Genomic DNA, 19,327 nt, shown 5'->3' with positions numbered 1-19,327 from the left:
TACTCATCCATTGCAAATGGATTTTTTTTTTTTTGAGATGGAGTCTCGCTCTGTCACCAGGATGGAGTGCCGTGGTGCCATCTCAGCTCACGGCAACCTCCGCCTCCCAGGTTCAAGGGATTCTCCTGCCTCAGCATCTTGAGTAGCTGGGACTACAGGCAAGCACTACCATGTCCATCTGTTTTATATTTTTAGTAGAGATGGGGTTTCACCACGTTGGCCATGATGGTCTTGATCTCTTGACCTCGTGATCCACCTGCCTTGGCCTCCCAAAGTGCTTGGATTACAGGTGTGAGCCATGGTGCCTGGCCAACTCATTTCATTCTTGAATAATTAACTGAAAACCTAAGTGTCACATGTTATGGAAGAGATTTCCTCTCTCCAGAAATGGGTTTGTGCAATAAAATGTAACTTACTACACTACATAAAGTACTTCAGAAAATGTAAAATCAAAAACTTTTTAAGTAAGCAAACAGCATACATTATTCAGAGGAAAAAGATTTAATATATTCGAGAATCACATCATGACAAATGATACAAATTTGTGAAATACCGTTTCTTCTTCTTTTCGTATTTTTTTGTAGACAGTTGTGCCACATTGCCCAGGATGGCCTTGAACTTCTGGGCTCAAGTGATCCACCTGCCTTGGCCCACCAAAGTGCTGAGATTACAGGTATGAGGCACTGAGCACTTTTCTATTTTAACTAATCTTGCCATCTTTTCCCCTGTGCTTTTGTTACTGTCCCCTCCCGTTTTCCTACTACATTGACAGGTTATCTTGACAGGTGCAGCCCTCCCCCAGTAGTATAGGAAGTTTACTCTTGGACAAGCTAGGACAATATAAATTCTAAAAAGACTAGTCAACTGTAGTGAGGTGGTTGGGGGGAGGTAGAAGGAATTCTATCTGTAACTGACTGTGAACAATCAACTGAAATACCTCACTACATTGAGACCAGCCTATTATTTTTTTTAAACATACCCTTTATTAACATCTAGGTAATATCTGTAATATTCCTTGCTCCTCATCCCCAACTGTGCTTTTAGCTGTCCATTCTTCTGGGTAGAAGTGTATTTTCCAGTTTTACTTGTTGATTTTTGGATCTGTGCTGGGGGAGGAAAGCATATTGTTTGCAGTCACCCTAGAGTGCTAAAGTATATTATTCCCCAGTAATTCTCTCAAGGTGGGCATATGTGAAACATAATCTCTAAATTCTTCAATATCAACAAATACCTTTGTTTTACCCCTAAAATCAAATGCCATTTTGGCTGGATATAGGATTCTAGGATTAAAACCTTTTTCCAGCAGAACTTTGAAGACATTGCTCCATTTACTTCTAGCATCCAGTGTGTCCAGTGATAAGTCTGATGTCAACCTGATTCTTGTTCCTTGGTAGGTAATTTCTCTTCTCCCTCTAGAAGCCCTTATTATTTTCTCTTTATCATTAGAATTCCAAAATTTCACCAAGATGTGTCTAGGAGTCAGTCTCTTTTCATCAATTTTACTAGGTACTCGACAAGCACTGACAATCTCAAGACTTGAACCCTTCTTTAGTTCTGCAAAGTTTTCATCAATTATTTCCTTAATTATGTCCTCTGCCCTATTCTCATAATTCTCTTTTTCTGGAATTCCTATCAAACGAATGTTGCAACTTCTAGATCTCTCCTCTATATCTCTTTGCCTTTCTTTACTAATTATCTGTTTGGTCATTTGCACTGTATCCTTAGAGAATTCTTCAATTTGATCTTCTAGACTGTCTATTCTTTCTTCAAGTATGTCCATTCTGCTACTCAGATCATCTACTGAATTTTCAATTTCCAAGACACCTGGATGGGAACTTTTCAAATTTCCAATCTCCTCTTTTATCTCTCTGATGCTATTAATCACACTACTTCTCAAGTTTTCTTCTGTTTCCTGTGTTAAGTTTGCTTCTTTGGATGTTAGTTCTTCTGTGTGCAGAGTTCTGTGTTTCTTTTCTTCTGTTTTCTTAAAAAGTTTGGTGACCCCTGTTGAAATACTCAGATTTGTACGTGAATGCTTTTTATGCTCATCATGACCTGTCTCTAGTGACTTTGAGGGAGAGGCCAAACATAAGGTCAGACAGGGTGTGCCAGTTCCTTGACTTGTGGGCACAGCTGTTTCCTCTTCCTCCTGGGTTTTGTGCACCACCTGGTATTTCACCAACTTTTTCTTCCCAGAGTCCTCAACCAAATAACTGAAGGGAATTTCTTTTTGTCTATGTGAGGCTTCTTTTTTCTCAGTCAGGGAGGTAGTCTTTACCTTCCCTATTTCAGAGCTCTTTCCTTCCTCTTCCTCCTCTGGTTCAGAATCCTCGGTGGAATCAATGAAAGTAGTTTCCATGCCATCACTGGTTATCTCAACTTCATGCTTTGCATCTACCAAAGTATGACCCTGAAAGGTTGAGTCCTGTTCTGAAGTCTGTTCCTCTTCCTCCTCTAGCCCTGAGGCCTCATCTTCGTCCAACCCTGAGGCTTCTTCTTCTTCTTCCTCCTCCAGCCCTGAGGGCTCTTCCTCCTCCTCCTCTAGCCCTGAGGTATCTTCTCCATCATCCTCCATCCCTGAGGCCTCTTCATCTAGCTCCTCTGGCTCTTCCTCTTGAGTCTCTAAGTTGTTCATCTCCTCTGGCTTAGCAACTTTTACTTCTTCAAGAAATAGAAAGCTCAAGCCATCACTGGTCATTTCTCCAGCTCTATGCTTTGAGTCTATTAGGGTTTTACCCTGAAAGTTAAACAAAGAAGAAAAAGAAGAGTTATTTATTTAAATCATTTGTCTTTTAAAGAATTAAAACTTCAATTTCACTAATTTTAATATGGCTTCAATTCTGACAGAAAATATCTGAAAAAGTGCTTAAATGTTAATTGTTCTTGAAGGCCTAGGTCACCAAACAAGTCAAGTTTCCCTATGATCATCTCAAGATATTTGTCATTTCTTGTGTAATCTTGAAACAGATTCTTAGGTCATAATGTCTACTTTCTTCCTTCTAGATCCTTCAACACTTACTGCTGTGTATGTGATTGATCCTCAGTACTTACCTGTTTTAATGAATTGTCTGCTTATTATCTGTGACAGTCCTATGGTAAATAGGCATTGTAATCTGGCTAAATTTTACAATCTGCTTTAGGAAGATCATAAGCATACACAAACAAAAACCCCAAGCTCACATTTACCTTTCCCCACAGATAACCACAAATTTAATTAAAGAAAAAAAAAAAAAGACCCCAATTGCAGTTCACACTCTAGCCTTATGACTTTAAAGACAAGCAGGCTTTGGTTAGGAATACAACAAGCTCAGTTCAAAACTATTCAAACCCTGGCCTAATGGCCACATTTGCTACTAGTGCCTCACTTTTCCTTATAAAGCAGGGTCTAATGACAGCACCACCCCAGGATTGTTGTAATATAAAGTAAGGCAAGGTACTGAGCTTCTGATGATGTCTGCAATATAAATATTGGCTCCTAATATTCCTTGAAGCCCTTAGTCTGCCACTGAGCTTTTCAACCTTCCCAAACCCACCAGGGCAGGTTAGGTGTACCTTTTCCTTCTGGATTCTCACTTTGCAGAGGTTACACTTGGAAATGTTGGAAAGGCAGAGAAGCGTTCATTTGAAAACATGTAAAAAATATTGGCTTACGAATATAGACCTTGGCTGGGCATGGTGGCTCACACCTGTAATTCCAGCACTTTGGGAGGCCAAGGCATGTAGACTGCTTGAGCCCAGGAATTCAAGACCAGCATGGGCAATGTGGCAAAACCTCGTCTCTACAAAAAATACAAAAATTAGCTGGGCGTGGTGGGTGCATGCATGTGGTCCCAGCTATTGGGAGGCTGGAGTAGGAGGATCACTTGAGCCTGGGAGGTGGAGGGTGCAGTAAGCCCAGATTGAGCCACCGCACCCCCACCAGGTCAGTAGAGCAAGACTTTATCTAAAAAAAAAAAAAAAAAAAAAAAAAAAAAAAAAGCACTTTCCACCTTCCAGCACAGCAGCCATTGGAGAACAGCAGCCACAGCTCTGTGAGACCCCCCAAGGCTTTGGGCCTCAACAAGGGCAACAAGGTGATCAAGAACATGAGCAAAAGCCCAGGCACAGCTGCTGCTTCAGGCATCTGACCAAACACACCAAATTAGCGTGGGACATGATCTGAGAGATGTGTTGCTTCGCCACGTAGGAGTATCAGGACAAACAGGCCCTCAAGTTCATCAAGAAAAGGGTGAGGTCACACATTCACACCAACAGGGAGAGGAGCTGAGTGCCATCTTGGCCACCATGATGAAACCAGCTGCCAAGAAGGACTAAGGCCCCCTTGCCCTCTGCCCATAATAAAACCTTCACAGAAAAAAAAGTGCCCTTTAAATCATTACTTTTAATATCATGCTTTTACTTTTAAGGAATCATTTTTTTAAAATTGATTTAACCGGCTGGGCGCAGTGGCTCACGCCTGTAATCCCAGCACTTTGGGTGGCCGAGGTGGGTGGATCACCTGAGGTTGGGAGTTTGAGACAAGCTGACCAACATGGAGAAACCCGTCTCTACTGAAAATACAAAATTATCTGGGTGTGGTGATGCATGCCTGTAATCCCAGCTACTTGGGAGACCAAGGCAGGAGAATCACTTGAACCTGGGAGGCAAAGGTTGTAGTGAGCCGAGATTGTGCCATTGCACTCCTGCCTGGCCAACAAGAGCCAAACTCCATCTCAAACAAACAAATAATTCAGACCTTTTCTCAAGAAAAAAAAAATTGATTTATCCTTCAAAATAACCGTGCCAACTATTACATTTATACATAAGCTTTATACATTTATACATTTGTATGCTTACCCTTTTTTCTTGAATTCCATATTTTCTTCCTCCTTGATTTATTTCTTCCTTTTGTGGGAGTACATCTTTCAGTAATTCTTTCATAGAAGATTTTTGGCTGGCAAATTTTCTAAGGCTTTGCAGATCCGAAAATGTCTTTATTTCACCATCACATTTAAATGCTAATTTAACTTCACACAGAAATTTAGGTTCAAAATCATGTTCTCTCAGAATGTTGAAGACATTACTCCATTGCTTACTAATATCCAGTGTTGCTGATGAAAGGTCGGCTGCCAGGGTAAGTACTGCTCCTTCATCCATCAACACTTTTTCTTCTCTAGAGGCTTTTAAAATGTCTTTATTCTTGAATTTCTGAAATTTTCTTTCCTCTCTCATTTCTTTGACAAATTCATCCTCTCCATTCTTCCTACTCTCTCCTTCTATAATTTCTAAATGGACATTGCGATTTCCATCTCTGTCATCTATATCGCATAAGGTTTCCTCCATACTTCCCATGACTTTGTAACTTCGTGATTCATTCTGGGGTAATTTCTTACCATCATTACTACTGCATTTATTAGCGTTGTCTAATTTACCACTCAGCTCATTTACTTCTTTTATTTTAAAGGTTAAATTTTCAATATCATCACCTATTTTAGAGTTTTCTCCTTCTATTTTCCCTACCATCCCTGTTTTTTGTAATGCTAAATTGATTATTTGTTGCAACTCTGTCCTACTACTGGAGTTCTCTGAATTCTTTACCTCAGGTATTGTAGTTTTTCCTCCTAAAACTGCCTTTAGGTCATTTTTAAGAGTTTCCCTCATCTCCTCAAACATCAGGTCTTGAATTTCCATTAAGACCTTAAACTTACTCATAACTGCTGATACGTCCTTGCATTTTAAATCTAATACCGGGGCTATGTCCTTATCAGTTTCTGTTAACTGCTCTCTTTTCATATACGTGATATTTTCCTGTTTCTTTCCAAGTCTAGCAAATTTTGATTGTACACTAGTAGATATGTCAGACATTGTGGATATGTTGTCAAGACTGGATTCTGTTTTTAATTCCTGCAGAATGATTTTTGTTCTTACAGGCCTGCTAGACTTCAGAAATTAAAAAATCTTAAAATACGTCAATCTGAAATACAAAGAAATGAAAAATTACTTACTAAAGATTCTCTTGAGAAACTTGGTAAGAATATGAGCTTAGTTAAGAAGACTATGCTGGGTGCACTCCATAATAAATAAAAGGTTCACTAATAAAATGGGTATCTGTACACTAAGACCAGAAAAAAATTAGAATTCAAAATTTATAAATTATCATGAAAACTCCTTTTACATGATTTGGATGCAATAAATTAACCAAAGAGCAGATAACTAAGAATGAAGCAGTGTGATTTGCCATACTATTAACTTTGTTGTCTATGTTCTCCATGGGCAGATTAATTATAAGAAAATAGATGTTATTCTTTAAAAAACCAACGTATGTATCATACCAAATCATTCAAATCTCAGCTAACCTGAATGGAATCTTACACAAAATTGAGAAACAGTTGTCCCTTTTGAATTGCAGAGATTGTTAACATTAAGACTTTTTCTGAAAACCAGTCATCAAGTCAATGCAAAATGACTTTCTTGGCCACGCATGGTGGCTCACGCCTGTAATCCCAGCACTTTGAGAGGTTGAGGTGGGAGGATCACTTGACCCCAGGAGTTCGAGACCAGCCTGGGCAACACAGGGAGATCTGTCTCTACAAAAATAAAAAGATTAGCTGGGCACAGTGACACACGCCTGTGGTCCCAGCTACTTGGGAGGCTCAGATGTGAGGATGACTTGAGCCTGGAAAGTTAAGACTGCAGTGAGCTGTGACTGTACCACTGCACTCCACCTTGGACGACAGAGTGAGACCTTGTCTCAACAGAATACTGTTGGCCAGGCACAGTGGCTCACGCCTGTAATCCCAGCACTTTGGGAGGCTGAGGCGGGAGGATCATTTGAGGTCAGGAGTTCAAGACCAGCCTGGCCAACATGGCGAAACCCTGTCTCTACAAAAATACAAAAATTAGCCAGGTATGGTGGCACATGCCTGTAATCCCAGCTACTCAGGAGGCTGAGGCAGGAGAATCACTTGAACCCGGGAGGCAGAGGTTGCAGTGAGCCAAGTTCAAGCCACTGAACTCCAGGCTGGGCAACATAGCAAGACTTCGTCCCAAAAAAAAAAAATATATATATATATATATACACACACACACACACACACACACACACAGTTTTCGTTGGTTTTGTTTTTTTTTTCTTTTGACAGAGTCTTGCTCTCGTCACCCAGGCTGGAGTGCAATGGCACGATCTCGGCTCACTGCAACCTCCGCCTCCCAGGTTTAAGCAATTCTCCCACCTCAGCCTCCTGAGTAGCTGGGATTACAGGTGCCAGATAATTTTTTTTTTTATTTTTAGTAGAGACGGGGTTTCACCATGTTGGCCAGGCTGGCCTCAAACTCCTGACCTCGTGATCTGCCTGCCTCGGCCTCCCAAAGTGCTGGGATTACAGGCTTGAACCACACTGTGCAGCCAAGAATGTTGTTTTTTAGAGTACAGGGAGATCTAGAAAGGCTTCCCTGGTGAAGGCAGGTGACTCACTTGAGCTCAGGAGATTGAGACCTGCCTGGGTAACATGGTGAAACTGTCTCTAACAAAAATATACAAAAATTAGCCTGGTGTGGTGGCGTGCACCTGTAGATCCAGTAATAAGGGAGGCTGAGGTAAGAGGATCACTTGAGCCTGAGGGAGGCAGAGAATGCAGTGAACTGACATCGCACCACTGCACTCCAGCCTGGATGATAGGGTGAGACCCTGCCCCTCCCCTGCAAAATAAGAATCATATAAGCAGCTAAAATGTCATTCTTGTCAGGGCAAAAGATATATGCTCAGCACCCAACCAAGAATTCCAAGCAGGGCATGGTGTCACAATCTGTAATCCTAGCACTCTGGGAGTTTGAGGTGGAATGATTACTTGAGCCCAGAAGTTCAACATCAGCCTGGGCAACATAGTGAGACCCTGTTTCTAAAAAATAATTTCAGAAATTTTTCTTTGCAATAAAAATTGAACCAGGACAAATAATGATAGCATAAAATTAAAAGATAAATTAAACTTAAAAACTTCTATGTTTAATGTTGAAATACTAAAGGTTAAAGTTATTTAAATTTTAAAATGACTAATCAGTCAAACTAATGGAGAAACTTAAAATACTAAATCAAAATGATAATTACCTATCAAAACTTGGGGAATGTAGCTAAAGTGGTGCTTTGAGGAAAATGTATAGGTTTAAAATGTTAGAATTTCCTAGAAAGAATAAAAATTTAAGTTAAATTACCAGATTAAGGGCAAAATCTACCCAAGAAACCAAAAGAGATGCGCACAAATCAAAGAAATGAAAAACAAACTTATAAAGAACTAACAAAACCAAAATACAAATAAGGAACACTATGAATAACAAGGGGACACAACTACAGATAAAGCATGGTTCAAAAATGGTAGCACCATTCAACTTTCATAATTAAATCAGAAAATTTAGAAGCGACTATTATCTTAGTTGTGCCCAAACTCTTCTAGAGAATGGCGAAAAAAGGCCAGGCACAGCGGCTCACATCTAGAATCCTAGCACTTTGGGAGGCCAAGGCAGGTGGATCACCTGAGGTCAGGACTTCGAGGCCAGCCTGGCTGACATGGCAAAACCCCATCTCTACTAAAAATACAAAAATTAGCAGAGGCCAGGCTCGGTGGCTTACACCTGTAATCCCAACACTCTGGGAGGCCGAGGCACGTGGATCACAAGGTCAGGAGATAGAGACCATCCTGGCTAATACGGTGAAACCCTGTCTCTACTAAAAATATAAAAACAAAAAATTAGCTGGGCGTGGTGGCAGGCACCTGTAGTCCAAGCTACTTGGGAGGCTGAGGCGAGAGAATGGCGTGAACCCGGGAGGCAGAGCTTACAGTGAGCCTAGATCGTGCCACTACACTCCAACCTGAGAGTCAGAGCGAGACTCCGTCTCAAAAAAAAAAAAAAAAAATTAGCCAGACGTGGTGGCACGCACCTGTAGTCCCCAGCTACTCAGGAGGCTGAGGTATAAGAATCGCTTGAACCTGGGAGGTGGAGGTTGCAGTGAGCCAAGATCACGCCACTGTACTGGGTGACAGAGTGAGACCCTGTCTCAAAAAAAAAAAAAAAAAAAGAGTAGAATGATAGTTACCAGAGGCTGGGAAGGGTAGTAGGTGGGTGGGTGTGGGGAATAGGGATGGTTAATGGGCACAGAAATGATCTAGTATTTGATAGCACAACAGGGTACCTACACTCAACAATAGCTTATTGTATACTTAGAGTATAATTGGAATGTTTGTAACAAGAAGAAATGATAAATGTTTGAGGTGGTGGACAGGATACCCCCATTTACCCTGATGCGATTATTACACATTGCATGCCTGTAAGAAAATAAATATATATATCTACTATGTAACCATAAAAATTTAAAACAGGCCAAGCGCAGTGGCTCACACCTTCGGTGGCTGAGGTGAGTGAACGGATTGCTTGAGCCCAGGAGTTTGAGACCAGCCTCAGCAATGTAGTGAGATCTCATCTCTAGTTTTTTAAAAAAACAAATTAGGCTGGGTGAGGTGGTTCATGCCTGTAATCCCAGCACTTTGGGAGGCCGAGGTGGGCAGATCACCTGAGGTGAGGAGTTCATGACTAGCCTGGCCAACACAGTGAAACCCTGTCGCTACTAAAAATACAAATTTAGCTGGGCGTGGTGGTGGGTTCCTGTAATCCCAGCTGCTCGGGAGGCTGAGGCAGGAGAATCAGTTGAAGCCAGGAGGCGGGGGTGAGCTGAGATCGTGCCATTGCACTCCAGCCTGGGCGACAAGAGCAAAAGAGCAAGACTCTGTCTCAAAAAAAAAAAATTAAACTCAGCATGTGGAAGTTGCAATGAGCTCAGATCGCACCTCTGGGCTACAGAATGAGCCTCTGTCTCAAAAAAATAAAAAATTTAAAATGAACAGCTAAAAAAAAAAAAGAAAAGAAAAAAGCATGATAGTTACAAAAAATTGTTTAAAAAACATGGCACTCATTTATCATAAAATAACTTCCAAAATATGAGCAACAGGAGGTAAGGGGGACAAATGTATACAGAAAATCTTGATTACACCAGAGAAAAGGTCAAAAGAGGAAACATGCAAATGATTAGTAAAAAAGAGAAGGAATCAATATTAGTTACACATTTCATCCCCCATCTTTTTTTATTTTGAGACGAAGTTTCACTCTTGTTGTCCAGGCTGGAGTGCAATGGCATGATCTCAGCTCACCGCAACCTCCACCTCCCAGGGTCAAGCGATTCTCCTGCCTCCGCCTCCCGAGTAGCTGGGATTACAGGCATGCGCCACCACGCCCAGCTAATTTTGTATTTTTAGTAGAGACAAGGTTTCTCCGTGTTGGTCAGGCTGGTCTCGAACTCCCAACCTCAGGTGATCCGCCCACCTCGGCCTCCCAAAATGCTGGGATTACAGGCGTGAGCCACCTCACCCAGCCTCATCCGTCTTAATTAAGTAAATTTTTAAAACCCAGCACCAGTAGTATCTGAATCTAATCAAGGACTGAGAAAGCAACCGAATAGTCCACAGGACAGGTCCATAGGACACTATACAGGACTTCAACAGGAATAAAGGGGCCCGCTCTCATTCAGGAGACTAAGGGAATTCACTAGATGCAATGTACGCTCCCCCTATTTTGGATCTCTATTTGAATGAATCAACTGTAAAATGCAGGGAGTATTGAATATGGACTGATTATTAAATGATATTGAGGAATATATATTTTATTAACTGTAACAATAATACTGTATTTAGTTAAGAAAGTGTCCTTCTTTTATAAGAGCTACATACTGAAGTTTTTACAGGTGAAATGGCATGATGTCTGGGATTTACTTTAAAACACAGCAAACAAATAAGAGAAAAAAGGGAGATTAAACAAATGTGGAAAAATATTTGTTTTTGAATCTGGGTGATGAGTTCTTACTTTTATTGATGTTTGAAAATGCTCTAATTTTTTTTTTTTTTTTTTTTACTCAGGGTCTCACTCACCGAGGTTGGAGTACACTGGCACCGGGCCTGGCCTGATAATGCTTCTAACATTTTTTTTTAAACTGAAAATCCTTAAGGAAGACCACTGAGCTCTCCCTGGTGAAACAGACTTCTACTTGACTTGCCAAGATGACACAGAAAGCTGAAAACAAGGGTAAACTTCTACAGGCACAAAAGGACAAATTTTTTTGATAACAACAATTGTGCCTTTATTGTGTCCAATAAATGCTACAATAAATGAACTTGAGGCCGGTTGTGGTGGCTTATGCCTGTAATCCCAGCACTTTGGGAAGTTGAGGAGGGCAGATCACCTGAGGTCAGGAGTTCCAGACCAGCCTGGCCAACATGGTGAAACCCTGTCTCTACTAAAAATACAAAAATTAGCTGGGCATGACGGCGGGAGCCTGTAATCCCAGCTATTCCAGAGGCTGAGACAGGAGAATCACTTGACCCCGATAGACAGAGGTTGAATTAGGGTTAACGCCACTGCACTACAGCCTGGGCGACAGAGCGAGCAAGACTCCATCTCAAGCGCCGGGCGCGGTGGCTCACGCTTGTAATCCCAGCACTTTGGGAGGCCGAGGCGCGCGGATCACGAGGTCAGGAGATCGAGACCATGGTGAAACCCCGTCTCTACTAAAAATACAAAAAATTAGCCGGGCTTGGTGGCGGGCGCCTGTAGTCCCAGCTACTCGGAGAGGCTGAGGCAGGAGAATGCCGTGAACCCGGGAGGTGGAGCTTGCAGTGAGCCGAGATCGAGCCACTGCACTCCAGCCTGGGTGACAGAGTGAGACTCCGTCTCAAAAAAAAAAAAAGACTCCATCTCAAAAAAAAGTAAACATAAAATAAAATTGATAAACTAAAGCAAAACATTTTTAGGAAAGACAATGTAAATCAATAGTAAACATGTGAAAAGTGGCCCAATCCCAGAAGTTGAGTACATAATAAAAAATACAATGAGACCACTTTTACCTATTAGAAGTAGGAATAGTTACTAAACATTTCAGGAAACTGGAAAAGCCTATTATTAAAGTCAGAAATAATACATACACTCTCCCCTTGAGAATCTACCATTAGGATATGAAACCACCTGTACACTTAGGAATACATGAATAGAAATTTTAGTACTGAGTTTTTTGTGGCCAAAAAATACTAGAAAACGATGTCCTTTAATAAGAGAAGGATGGAACAAATGATGGTTTATGCACACAATGGGATTATATAGAACAGATATAATTATATATAAGTACATAAATACATTAATTTATAAAATATACATTATAATATACATTATGGCCAGGCACAGTGGCTCACACCTGTAATTCCTGCACTTTGGGAGGCTGAGACGGGTGGATCACCTGAGGTCAGGAGTTCGAGACCAGCCTCGCCAACATGGTGAAACCCCGTCTCTACTAAAAATACAAAAAATTAGCCAGGTGTGGTGGCGGGCGCCACTAGCTACTCAGGAGGTTGAGGCAGGACAGTTGCTTGAATGCGGGAGGCAGAGGTTGCAGTGAGCTGAGACCATGCCATTGCACTCCAGCCCGGGCAACAAGAGTGAAACTCTGTCTCAAATAATAATAATAATAACAATAATAATAGTAACATACATTGTTATATATATACCATGTTATGATATATATACTGTATATGGTGCATACAATGTGTTTAATGTATGTATAAAAATTATACTATACGTAATAGAGTATATTAGAATCATACACATATGGTTAAGGATGTCTTTGGTATATTAGAGGGAAAAAATGGTGCAGAAAATTTAGAGTACAGTCGCATTTTGTAAACACATATACAAAAACCATATGTACGGTAAACACAAAAAGATTATATTAGTCAGGAGAATGCAAATCAAAACACATTCCAGTGTTTGAACACCCTGATTACAGCCAGTGCAGGGGCAAATAAATATCCACCCTGGCTACATTCATAGTGACCCTGGGGATTTTTTTACCTCTTCAGTAATTAATCTGGCCAGTGCCCTATTATCTAACACTACCTTTTTTGGGTAATGTGTTTTCCAAGAGTCACTCTATAGTACATGACAGGTGCAATGAGAAACTCGAAATTAATTAATTTTTTAAAAAGAGACAGGGTCTTGCCATGTTGCTGAGGCTACACTCAGAACGCCTGTCAAAGCCTCCTGAGTAGCTGGGAATACAAGCACACACCACCATGCCTGGCTTAAAACTGAAAATTACAGCCGGGCACGGTGGGATTTATTATTTGTCATTAACTGTATCAGATGCTAATTTTTTTTGAGACAAGAGTCTCACTCTGTGGACTAGGCTGGAGTGTGGCACAATCTCGGCTCACTGCAAACTCTGCCTCCTGGGTTCAAGCGATTCTCCTGCCTCAGCCTCCTGAGTTGCTGGGACTACAGGCACACGCCACCACGCCCGGCTAATTTTTGTATTTTTAGTAGAGACGGGGTTTCACCGTGTTGGCCAGGCTGGTTTCAAACTCCTGACCTCAGGTGATCCACCCGCCTCAGCCTCCCAAAGTGCTGAGATTACAAACATGAGCCACTGCTCCCAGCCTCAAATGCTAAATTATAATTATTGTTTAATGACAATAAATATATGTGACCTCTTTCACATCCAAGATATCAGATACTCTGAATTCTAGCCAGACACTACCCAGGCACTCTGGGTTCAAAATCCCTGATCAAGAACAAAGCAGATGCTGGTATAAGTTTAGCAAATTTTGTCTCAGGGCTGGATGGTAGCCATCAAAAGGGCTCAGGGACCAGACGTCCTGGCTTCTGCCTGCAGTCCCAGCTACTTGGGAGGCTGAGGCAGGCAGATCACTGGAGCCCAGGAGTTCAAGGTTACTGTGAGCTATAATTGCATCACTGCATTCCAGCCTGGGTGACAGAGCAAGACCCTGCCAAAAAAAAAAAAAGTGATTAGGGAAACGGGAGGTTTTCACCAGTGTACTCCCAAGTTCTGCTTTATATTTTAAGGAGGTTACTCTAAAAGTATGCAATATAGGAGAGCACCGGTTGGGAAGGGCAAGAAATGTTTAGCACTTCCCTCAAGGGACTGGGGGTTGGGAGGGTGGATAAACTTTAAATTTTAGGGATGGAAAAAAGCTTGTTCATTTGCATTGCCTTGGCCTGTGACTGCCATCTTTTCATATGTTTATCTGCTTGCATTTCCTTTGTGGTGTATTACCTTTTCAACACTGGCAGCCTGTTCTTATCGGCCGGGTGGGGCGGGGGGGTCGGTGTGTGTGTTTTTCTGAATTTGCTGGGGGGATTATGGACTTCTCTTTTTTTTTTCTTTTTTTAAATAAGAACAATTTTTTTTTTTTTTTTTTTTTTTTTTTTTTTTTGAGACAGAGTCTTGCTCTTTCACCCAGGCTGGAGTGCAGTGGCGCGATCTCGGCTCACTGCAAGCTCCACCTCCCGGGTTCCCGCCATTCTCCTGCCTCAGCCTCTCCCATTAGCTGGGACTACAGGCGCCCGCCACCACGCCCGGCCAATTTTTTGTATTTTTAGTAGAGACGGGGTTTCACCGTGGTCTCGATCTCCTGACCTCGTGATCCGCCCGCCTCGGCCTCCCAAAGTGCTGGGATTACAAGCGTGAGCCAAAAAAAAAAAAAGAACAATTAATATTCCCTCACCTCAGTCTCTATCATTTGACCTCTGAGGCCACCCAGTTTGGTGTGGTATCTCTCACAATGTACAGGTGACTTTTCTTTTGTGTTTTTGCTTTTTTTTTTTTGAGGTCTCACTCTTGCCCAGCGTGGCAAGCAGTGGCGTCATCACTGTTCGCTGGTCACAAACTCCTGGGACCAAGTTATCCTCTCACCTCAATCTCCTGAGGAGCTGGTAGTACAGGCGTGCCACCATACCAAGATAATAAAGTGCCTGATTCTTATGGGTGCATGGGAGGACAATAAAGGAGAATGCCAACTTTGACTTCTAGTTAGTATGTCTCTTTCTTTGGGTCAGGGGACATTTACTTTTTTTTAATAGCTTTATACTTTTAACACTATTTTCTTTTTTTCAATAGGCCATTTGTAATCTTCCAATTATATATGCACACCTCACTCTTCTATGTGTGACATGCCATATTTTGAACATATTTTGGTTCAATAAATAATTCCCTCAGCAGTGGGCATTCAAGTAATTTACAGAGTTTTTTTGTTTTGTTTTGTTCTGTTTTTGAGGCAGAGTCTCACTCTGTCGCCCAGGCTGAAGTGCAGTGGCACAATCTCAGCTCACTGCAAGCCCTGCTTCCCAGGTTCAAGCTATTCTCCTGCCTCAGCCTCCCGAGTAGCCGGGACTACAAGGGTGCACCACTGCACCCAGCTAATTTTTGTATTTTTAGGGATGGGGTTTCACCATGTTGGCCAGGCTGGTCTCCAGCTCCAGACCTCAGGTGATCCGCCCACCTTGGCCTCCCAAAGTGCTGGGCTGGGTGCGGTGGCTCAAGCCTGTAATCCCAGCACCCTTCGGGGCAGCAGAATCACTTGAGGCCAGGAATTTGAGACCAGCCTGTGCAACATAGCAAAACCACCTCTAAAAAAATTTTTTAGATAATAAAAAATGTTGAATATATGAGCTTCTTAACCTACTACTAAACAAGATTGAGTAGCAGAACTATATATATCTATATCTATATATAGATATATATATGGCTTTTTTTTTTTGAGAGGGCATCTCACTCTTGCTCAGGTTGGAGTGAAATGGCAGGATCTCGGCTTACTGCAACCTCCACCTCCCGGGTTCAAGCGATTCTCCTGCCTCAGCCTCCTAGTAGCTGGGACTACAGTAGCGTGCCACCACACCTGGCTAATTTTTGTAGTTTTTAGTAGAGATGGGGTTTTGCCATGTTGGCCAGACTGGTCTCGAACTCCTGACCTCAAATGATCTGGCCTCCTCAACCTCCCAAAGTGCTGGGATCACAGGTGTGAGCCACCACACCCCGCCCTACCTTTTAATCTTGAAGTAGTGAGAGTGCAAAACCTGCAACAACTGTTATGTAAAACAAAATGTGGTTTCTAGTGATGATGAATTGTGGGTTCTGCTAATAGCACCAGACTGCAAAAGGGTCCTGACCCACACTAGATTTTAAGTAGGACTAATTTCTTTATCAGACTCAAGGTCATTTCGCGTTTCACTCTAAAATACCCCTCCCCAGTCCAGGCGCAGTGACTCACGCCTGTAATCCCATCACTTTAGGAGATGGAGGTGGAAGGATCACCTGAGGTCAGGAGCTCGAGACCACCCTGGCAGAAATGGCAAAACCCCGTCTCTACCAAAAATACAAAAATTAGCCGGGTATAGTGGCAGGCGCCTGTAATCCCAGCTACTTGGGAGGCTGAGGGAGAAGAATCGCTTGAACCCAGGAGGCGGAGTTTGCAGTGAGCAGAGATGGCACCATTGCACTCCAGCCTGGGCGACAAGAGCGAAACTCCTTCTCAAAAAATAAAATACCCCACCCCAACCCCACCCGCACACTTACCCGCCACTAATCCTGCCCCTAATCCACTAAACTACTTACCAGGTCTCAGCAGTTCATCCACCTCTGTACCTTCACTGGAAAGACGAACTCTGCAGAGCAGGACTTGGGTCTACTGTAAGCTGTGCCTTGGTGCCTAGAATTCAAGTCAAGTTCATAACACCAAAGTTTAAGGTTTATTTAATGTAGAAAATCACCTCATATTATAGACTGGAAAAAAAAGGACTTATCTATGCATGTGTTTGCTTAAAAAGGCACACACAATTAGCAGAGTCTGGGGTGCAAGTCGGGAGAGGGCTGCAAGGAAGGGGAGGACCCAGACATGAATCTGAGGAGGCCAGGGAGGGGCCGGAGAGAATGGTTTCTTCTTTGTGAGAGTTGGGGGTCCATTATTATGGAAGGCACGCTTTCCTTTTGCAATTTGAACAAGAATTCGATTTGCCTAACAATTGGAAGAAATGGAAGAAAATGCAAAAGTTACTACTTCCAAATCAATTTTTCCAGTCACATAATTAAACACTTTTTTTTTTTTTTGAGACGGAGTTTCGCTCTGCCGCCCAGGCTGGAGTGTAGTGGCCCGATCTCGGCTCACTGCAACCTCCGCCTCCCCGGTTCAAGCGATTCTCCTGCCTCAGCCTCCCGAGTAGCTGGGACTACAGGCGCGAGCCAACACACCCGGCTAATTTTGTATTTTTGGTAGAGATGAGGTTTCCCCAAGTTGGCCAGGATGGTCTCGATATCCTGACCTCGTGATCCGCCTCCGCCTCGGCCTCCCAAAGTGCTGGAAAATAACAGGAGTGCGCCAGAGCGCCCGGCCCTCCATCTTTTTGTTTTTGTTTTTTTGAGACGGAGTTTCGCCCTTGTTGCCTAGGCTGGAGTGCAATGGCCTGATCTCGGCTCAGTGCAATCTCTGCCTCTCGGGTTCAAGCGATTCTCCTGCTTCAGCCTCCCAAGTAGCTGGGATTACAGGCGCCTGCCACTATACTCGTCTAATTTTTGTATTTTTGGTAGAGACGGGGTTTCTCCATGTTGGTCGGGCTGGTCTCGAACTCCGACCTCAGGTTATCCGCCCGCCTCGGCTTCCCAAAGTGCTGGGATTACAGGAGTGAGCCACTGCTCCCGGCTCGTCCATTCTTTTTCTAAAGCTAGGACTTGTCAAGCACCACCTCATTTTCTTGACTTTATTTTTTCTTCACAGAGCTACTTTAATGTTTCCAATTTGGGGGTAGAGAAGTCTTACGATAGTTTCTTTCTCATTGCGCCACGGACGCTTAGGGAAAGAGCAGGGAGTCAAGTGAGGGGGTCAACTGCCTGCCCCCCCCCGGGCCCCACGCACGCACCCGGATCAGCCTCGCCTGGGGCACCTCGGGCCTCACGTACCTGGGCCAGCCTTACCCGGGGCACCCCGCGCCCTTCGCGCCTGGACCAGCCTTACCCGTGGCACCCCGGACCTCACGCTCCTGGACCAGCCTTTCTTGGGGCGCTCCGGACCCCACGCGCCTGGACCAGCCTTACCCGGGGCGCCCCGGACCCCACGCGCCTGGACCAGCCTTACCCGGGGCGCCCCGGACCCCACGCGCCTGGGTCAGCCTTACCGGGGGCGCCCCGGACCCCACGCACCCGGGCCAGCCTTACCTGGCGAAAAAGGAATCCGCCTGGACGACTGAGGAGCGAACAAAGTGAGGATGGAGCCTTGTAACTAAGGTCTGAGAGGACTCCCGATCTCTCGGACTGGCTCCTCCCCTCCCGGTGTGTCCCAACCGCCTCTGCCTACACACCCTCGCCTCCTCCCTGGAAATCGCATTCCGCCCTAAGCAATTGCTGACTTCCATTGCTGCCCCCGGACTGAGCCCAATTCCCTGTATCCACCGTGCCTCCGCTTGAACGAGCCCCACCCCTCAGACCCGACTCCAGACTCAAATCTGAATAAAGGTGCCACTAAAGCGCCGCATCACCCAGGCCTGAACCCCAAGGTCACCTCATTCCTTTTCTTCAACCCTCGCAGTTAATCCATTCCTGGGTCCTTGAATTTGCCGGCTTCTCTCTATCTCCACAGCTCCAGCCCAGTCCAAGCCCCGTTGCCTCTCACCTGGATCACTGAAATCATCTCCAACTGCTCCCTGGCCTCTCCCGCGACCCCTCTGCAATCCTTCTCCCCCTCCAATACCGTTCAGTGGCTTCCTGTTTCGGTTAAATTTCTACCTCTTCATTCTATCCGGACTGCCCCTTCAACATTGTCTTAGCACTACTCTCCTGATAACAGAAACACTGTCTCTTTCTGTTCCTCAAAAAACACGGAACTTCCTGCCTCAGGGCCCTTGCACTGGCTGTTTCCTCTGCGAGTTATTTTTTTCTTTTTCTTTCTTTTTTTTTTTTTGAGACAGAGTCTGTCTCCACAGCTGGAGTGCAGTGGCATGATCTTGGCTCACTGCAACCCTGGCCTCCTGGGTTCAACCAATTCTCCTGCCTCAGCCTCCTGAGTAACTGGGATTGATTACAGGAGCACGCCATCACACCCGGGTAATTTTTGTATTTTTTTTTTTCCTTTTGAGAGAGTCTCGTTCTGTCACCCAGGCTGGAGTGCAGTGGCGCAATCTCGGCTCACTGCAACCTCCGCCCCCTGGGTTCAAGCGAGTCTCCTGCCTCAGCCTCCTGAGTAGCTGAGATTACAGGCCCCTGCCACCACGCCTGGCTAATTTTTGTATTTTTAGTAGAGAGGGGGTTTCACCATGTTGGTCAAGCTGGTCTTGAACTTCTGACCTGGTGATCCGCCCGCCTCAGCCTCCCAAAGTGATGGGATTACAGGCGTGAGCCACCGCGCCCGGCCACCTCTTTATTTTCCCGGTTCTTTCATTATGGCTTCTGTTCATCCTCAGTTCTCAGGTCCAATGT

At 43.9% G+C, this 19,327-nt stretch overlaps 1 protein-coding gene across 1 annotated transcript; it reads right to left on the bottom strand.

Moving 5' to 3' along the window:
• Nucleotides 1–963: 963 nt before the first annotated feature.
• L1TD1 (LINE1 type transposase domain containing 1) lies at nt 964–18,161 on the bottom strand. The gene is made up of 4 exons (XM_003265161.3): nt 18,071–18,161; nt 16,478–16,571; nt 4,837–5,953; nt 964–2,737 (listed from the first exon to the last, which is right to left on the bottom strand). The coding sequence occupies exons 3-4, from the start codon at nt 5,842–5,844 to the stop codon at nt 1,148–1,150; spliced, it is 2,598 nt and encodes an 865-aa protein (XP_003265209.1). The 5' UTR covers nt 5,845–5,953; nt 16,478–16,571; nt 18,071–18,161; the 3' UTR covers nt 964–1,147.
• Nucleotides 18,162–19,327: the final 1,166 nt, after the last annotated feature.

The sequence above is a fragment of the Nomascus leucogenys genome, chromosome 5 (assembly GCF_006542625.1).
Source record: "Nomascus leucogenys isolate Asia chromosome 5, Asia_NLE_v1, whole genome shotgun sequence".
In the NCBI taxonomy this organism is placed as follows: domain Eukaryota; kingdom Metazoa; phylum Chordata; class Mammalia; order Primates; family Hylobatidae; genus Nomascus; species Nomascus leucogenys.
This window is presented reverse-complemented; position numbering and strand designations above follow the sequence as displayed.